Source organism: Pseudophryne corroboree, chromosome 11 (genome assembly GCF_028390025.1).
Source record: "Pseudophryne corroboree isolate aPseCor3 chromosome 11, aPseCor3.hap2, whole genome shotgun sequence".
NCBI classification, from domain to species: Eukaryota; Metazoa; Chordata; class Amphibia; order Anura; family Myobatrachidae; genus Pseudophryne; species Pseudophryne corroboree.
The window spans coordinates 159,270,980-159,276,979 of NC_086454.1; the positions used below are offsets into that span (position 1 = coordinate 159,270,980).

At 47.4% G+C, this 6,000-nt stretch overlaps 1 protein-coding gene across 2 annotated transcripts in view; it reads right to left on the reverse strand.

Moving 5' to 3' along the window:
- MTA2 (metastasis associated 1 family member 2) overlaps positions 1–1,756 on the reverse strand; it is an 83,726-nt gene extending 81,970 nt beyond the window's left edge. The window contains exon 1 of one of the 2 annotated variants that reach the window (XM_063945020.1): positions 1,487–1,756. In XM_063945020.1, coding sequence (XP_063801090.1) covers positions 1,487–1,514 — 28 coding nt within the window. In that variant the 5' untranslated portion in view covers positions 1,515–1,756. The remainder of the gene's footprint in view (positions 1–1,486) is intronic. The other variant, XM_063945019.1, reaches the window with a different exon arrangement.
- Positions 1,757–6,000: the final 4,244 nt, after the last annotated feature.

Here is a 6,000-nt window from a genome sequence, read left to right on the forward strand (position 1 = left end):
GTGAGGTAAACAAGGTCATATCAGTAAACTAAAATTCATAATGATTCGCTTGCTCCAGTGAAATAGTTTCTAAGGAGTAAATTCAATTTGCTCACCCCCACGTGTCTATGCAACTACTGTATATGCCGCACTTACAGTAGGTGTGGATTAGATTACTTATGTTTACAGCCCTATAGAGCTACACACAAAAATCAGAGCATCCAGGGCGTTATAGGGCCATACAGGGTACGAGAAGAGGTGTCGTTGCCAGTGTTTTGCAACTTAAAATATGAACAAGCACCGATTTAATAGCCCACTACCATCTGTGAAATGTGTGGGACAGACATTCTATACATATGGTAACATACAATGAACAACATAAACAGCAAACTCCTTATTGGCCCTACACATTCAGCGATCCGCCGCCGATCTGACCGACGGCGGAAACGGCCGACCCGGCGGCGGGAGTGAAGTTTCTTCATTCCCCCCGTCACCCGGATCCATAGAAGTGTCGCTTGTGCCTCCACACTCAAAGATATGAACGGTACCTCGTTCATTAATGAACGAGATCGTTCATATCTATGAGTATTATCACCCAGTTTGTAGGGCCTATTAGATAAACAAAAGCTTTTCTGTTAACCAATGAAATGTAAAACTGGGCAGTTCTCTACAGCAACACTTGGTACAAAACAGGCAGTTAACACATGAATAAATGTTTGTTATAGACATGTACAGCAGGACAGTGCAATTTATAGATCAGAATGAACACCTTGTGCAGAACAATTAATGACTGAACTGTATTCTACATGCTGATGACATTTACAAAGAAGGTCTTTGGAATGTAAAGATATCTATCAAATAAGGTGTTTTCTCCCCACATAGCATCAGATGCTTATGTATGGGGAGATTATATATTTCTCTGCATAATTAAGTGACAGTCGCAAAACAGATAAAAACATTTTTTTTTAAAGACATTTGCAAACTAGAACCCATATGATTAAAAAAACAACCTAGCAATAAGTTTATTTTGTACATAAATTATCCTCCTATATTCTCCCAAGCTCCTGACACTATCACTGGTATGTGCAGGTGTATTGTAAGCATGCATCACATACACCCTCATCTCACACACACATTCAAAGCAGGCACAGGATAGTCTGCACCTGTGTGTGTGCGTGTGTATGATACGATATAGTGTGTGTGTGTGTGTGTGTGTGTGTGTGTGTGTGTATATATATATATATATATATATATATATATATATATATATATATATATATTTCCATCAAACAGCCCTGCATTACAGCACAGCCAGCGGTCTCTACGGAGGTGAGTACTGGTACTTTAACAGTGTTGTACTGTAGTTCTCACGCCCCGGATGAGCCGGCTACGGGCCGCTGTCACGTAAGGGGGAGTATAGGGGCGCACGGAGGCTACAGGCCTTCCCCATACATGCCACACAGTGTATACATGCGCTATATAAAGGCATCATACAGCTCATACTCACCGCCCACCCGGTACATATTCGCCGCCATCTTCCTCTCTCCCGCGCACAATAACTCGGGGCGCCGAGTGTGTTTCCGGTGCCCGTAGGGAGGGGGGGGGAGAGAAGAAAGGGGGATACTTCCGGTAAGGAGAAGAGAGGGAAGGACTTCCGGACAGTAAAATAGAGGAAAGGAAGGTGAAAGAATTACTTCCGGCGATAAAGGTCACCAGACAGGAGGATGGAAGTGGCGGCGGTGAGCGTTTTCCGGCCAGTAGCAGCTGCTCGCTGCCTGAGAAACCTCCACATGAAGCCACGCCCCTCACCGGGCGCGTCGACTCACGTGATAACTCATGCATTATTAACTAGTTCAGTGAAAAGATTAGTTCAATCACTTAATTGTTCCAGTGGCTCTGGATTATGAAACTCTGAGAACTGATTGGAAACACGGATCTATTAAACATACAGATGGCATTACTGTTATTACAAATTTTGGGGACCAATCACGTTCTAAATATTATCTGGACACGATACTAGTGTCCAAAATCTATTCAGGATGGTATCTGGATCCTGGCACTTGGGATGGCGGCAGTCAAAATACCGACAGCGGTATCCCAACTCTCAGGAATTCGACACCTAGTAGATAACTATGCTACACCTTAATCCCTAACCTCCCTAACTCCTTACCCGCAGCCTGAACCTAACCTATCTCCCCCAACGCGGCTTAGCTCTGTGCAGTGCCGGTAGTACTTTATTCAGGATTCCGGGGTCGGCACTGCGATCCATGTCGGGCATTCCGAACACTGGAATCCTAACCGTCTCCCACCTATTCACCTAGCGGTTTTGTTCCATTTGGTGCGAGGCGCTTGCTGTGACTAATAGGACTTTCAGACATGATTTAGGAATTTCCCTGCTCAAATCTGGGTCCTTCACCTTTTTCTCAAGACTCCCTTTCACACTACACCTGTGACCTGAGACCTGTGGAATTCCCAGGTCAACCGCTTCCAGACATAGGGGTATATTCAATTTCTCTAACGTCCTAGTGGATGCTGGGGACTCCGTAAGGACCATGGGAATAGCGGCTCCGCAGGAGACGGCACAGCTAAGAAAGAATTAGGACTACCTGGTGTGCACTGGCTCCTCCCACTATGACCCTCCTCCAGACTTCAGTTAGAATTCTGTGCCCGGCCGAGCTGGATGCACACTAGGGGCTCTCCTGAGCTCCTAGAAAGAAAGTATATGTTAGGTTTTTTATTTTACAGTGAGATCTGCTGGCAACAGACTCACTGCAGCGAGGGACTAAGGGGAGAAGAAGCGAACCTACCTAACTGGTGGTAGCTTGGGCTTCTTAGGCTACTGGACACCATTAGCTCCAGAGGGATCGACCAAATGGAACCGGCCATTGGTGTTCGGTCCCGGAGCCGCGCCGCCGCCCCCCTTACAGAGCCAGAAGCAAGAAGAAATCCGGAAAATCGGCGGCAGAAGACATCAGTCTTCACCAAGGTAGCGCACAGCACTGCAGCTGTGCGCCATTGCTCCTCATACACACTTCACACTCCGGTCACTGAGGGTGCAGGGCGCTGGGGGGGGGGGCGCCCTGAGAAGCAATAAATACACATTGGCTGGCAAATATATCACAATATATAGCCCCAGAGTCTATATATGTGATAAATACCCCTGCCAGAATCCATAAAAAAGCGGGAGAAAAGTCAGTGAAAAAGGGGCAGAGCTATCTCCCTCAGCACACTGGCACCATTTTCTCTTCACAGTGCACCTGGAAGACAGCTCCCCAGGCTCTACCCTGTAGTTTTCAGGCTCAAAGGGTTAAAAAGAGAGGGGGGGGCACAAAATTTAGGTGCAATATTGTTATACAAGCAGCTATTGGGGGAAAAATCACTCAGTTATAGTGTTAATCCCTGCATTATATAGCGCTCTGGTGTGTGCTGGCATACTCTCTCTCTGTCTCCCAAAGGACTTTGTGGGGTCCTGTCCTCAGTCAGAGCATTCCCTGTGTGTGTGCTGTGTGTCGGTACGGCTGTGTCGACATGTGGGATGAGGAAGGTTACGTGGAGGTGGAGCAGAGGCCGATAAATGGGATGTCGTCCCCTGTGGGGCAGACACCAGAGTGGATGGATAGGTGGAAGGTATTAAACGACAATGTCAACTCCTTACAAGGCTGGATGACGTAAAACAGCTGTGGGACAGCCGGCTTCTCAGCCCGCGCCTGCCCAGGCGTCTCAAAGGCCATCAGGGGCTCAAAAAACGCCCGTTACCTCAGATGGCAGACACAGATGTCGACACGGAGTCTGACTCCAGTGTCGACGAGGTTGAGACATATACACAATCCACTAGGAACATCCGTTACATGATCTCTGCAATGAAAAATGTGTTAACGCATTTCTGACATGAACCCAAGTACCACATAAAAGGGGTTTTATTTTTGGGGAGAAAAAGCAGGCAGTGTTTTGTTCCCCCATCAGATGAATGAATGAAGTGTGTAAAGTAGCGTGGGTTCCCCCAATAAGAAACTGGTAATTTCTAAAAAGTTACTGATGGCGTACCCTTTCCCGCCAGAGGATAGGTCACGTTGAGAGATATCCCTTAGGGTGGATAAGGCGCTCACACGTTTGTCAAAAAAGGTGGCACTGCCGTATTAGGATACGGCCACCTTGAAGGAGCCTGCTGATAAAAAGCAGGAGACTATCCTGAAGTCTGTATATACACACTCAGGTTATATACTGAGACCTGCAATCGCCTCAGCATAAATAGTGCTGCTGCAGCGTGGTCTGATACCCTGTCAGATAATATTAATACTCTAGGACAGGGAAAATAGTTTGCTAACATAGAGCATATTAAAGACGTTGTCTTATATATAAAGGATGCACAGAGGGATATTTGCCGGCTGGCTTCCAGAATTAATGCAATGTCCATTCTGCCAGGAGGGTATTAGAAACCCGGCAGTGGACAGGTGATGCTGCCTATAAAAGGCACATGGAGATTCTGCCTTATAAGAGTGAGGAATTGTTGGGGATGGTCTCTGGGACCTCGTATCCACAGCAACAGCTGGGAAGAAAAATTTTTTTACCTCAGGTTTCCTCACAGCCTAAGAAAGCACCGTATTTACAGGTACAGTCCTTTCGGCTTCAGAAAAGCAAGCGGGTCAAAGGCGCTTCCTTTCTGCACAGAGACAAGGGAAGAAGGAAAAAGCTGCACCAGCAGCCAGTTTCCAGGATCAAAAATCTTCCCCCGCTTCCTCTGAGTCCACCGCTTGACGTTGGGGCTCCACAGGTGGAGACAGGTGCGGTAGGGGCGCGTCTAGGGAACTTCAGGGACCAGTGGGTTTGCCCACAGGTGGATCCCTAGGTTCTGCAAATAGTATCACAGGGATACAGGCTGGAGTTCGAGGCGACTCCCCCTCGCCGTTACCTCACCTCAGCCTTGCCTGCTGCCCTCGGAGAAAGGTAGTACTGGCGGCAATTCACAAGCTGCACTTCCAGCAGGTGAAATCTAGGTACCCCTCCTTCAACAAGGCCGGGGTTACTATTCCAAAATGTTGTGGTACCGAAACCAGACGGTTCGGTGAGACCCATTCTAAAATTGAAAGCCTTGAACACTTATATACGAAGGTTCAAGTTCGAAATGGAATCGCTCAGGGCGATTATTGCAAGCCTGGATGGTATCACTGGACATCAAGGATGCTTACCTGCATGTCCCTTTTTACCCTTTTCACCAGGAGTACCTCAAAATTGTGGTACAGGATTGTCATTACCAATTCCAGACGTTGCCGTTGGTCTGTCCCCGGCACCGAGTGTCACAACTGAGGGCCTGAGCTGACGGGAGGCAGCCTCAGTTGTAGGGGCTGAGATGTACCGGAACCTGGGAGGTTGTATCAGACCCCTGGACATGTAAGTAACATGAATAATAACTGCCTGAAGGCGTGACCACGACAACTTGGATAAAAGTCAATGATGTTTATTATGACAACTCCGCAACACAGCAGCAGTAAAAGAAAACGTAAAAGTCAGCAAAGAATAAATACAGTTCCTGGGTACTACAGGATGGCAGGAGCCACAGGGCACTGGTAGTGTGAGATAGTTCTTATGATCTTCTAGATGGAAAGTCCTTACCAGGCCCGACTGTAGCAATGGAGATAACCCAGGATTGTGCCAGCTGGTGTTCCAGGGAAAGCTGGGTTGCTGAAGATAAAACAGCTGCTGTGGATACTGGCTGGAACCAGACTGTTGTTAGCACGGAGTGGATACTGGCTGGAACCAGTTAAATAATAAATGAACTTGGGAGCGATGAAATATGAACTGAAATGTAGAACTTGAGAGCGGAGAAATAATAATACCGGTGGAGAGTGGTAAAGTGTAGAAAGGACACCGGCCCTTTAAGGGAAGCTGTACTCTGCTGGAAGCTGAGCTGGAAGCAGGTAATGTTGTAGCTGGAAACAGATGAATCCACAATGGATTGGAGAGTCAGGCTACACCGCAGGTGGAATGCTGGTGCGGGTCTCTATGGTGGAAGTCTTGAGACAG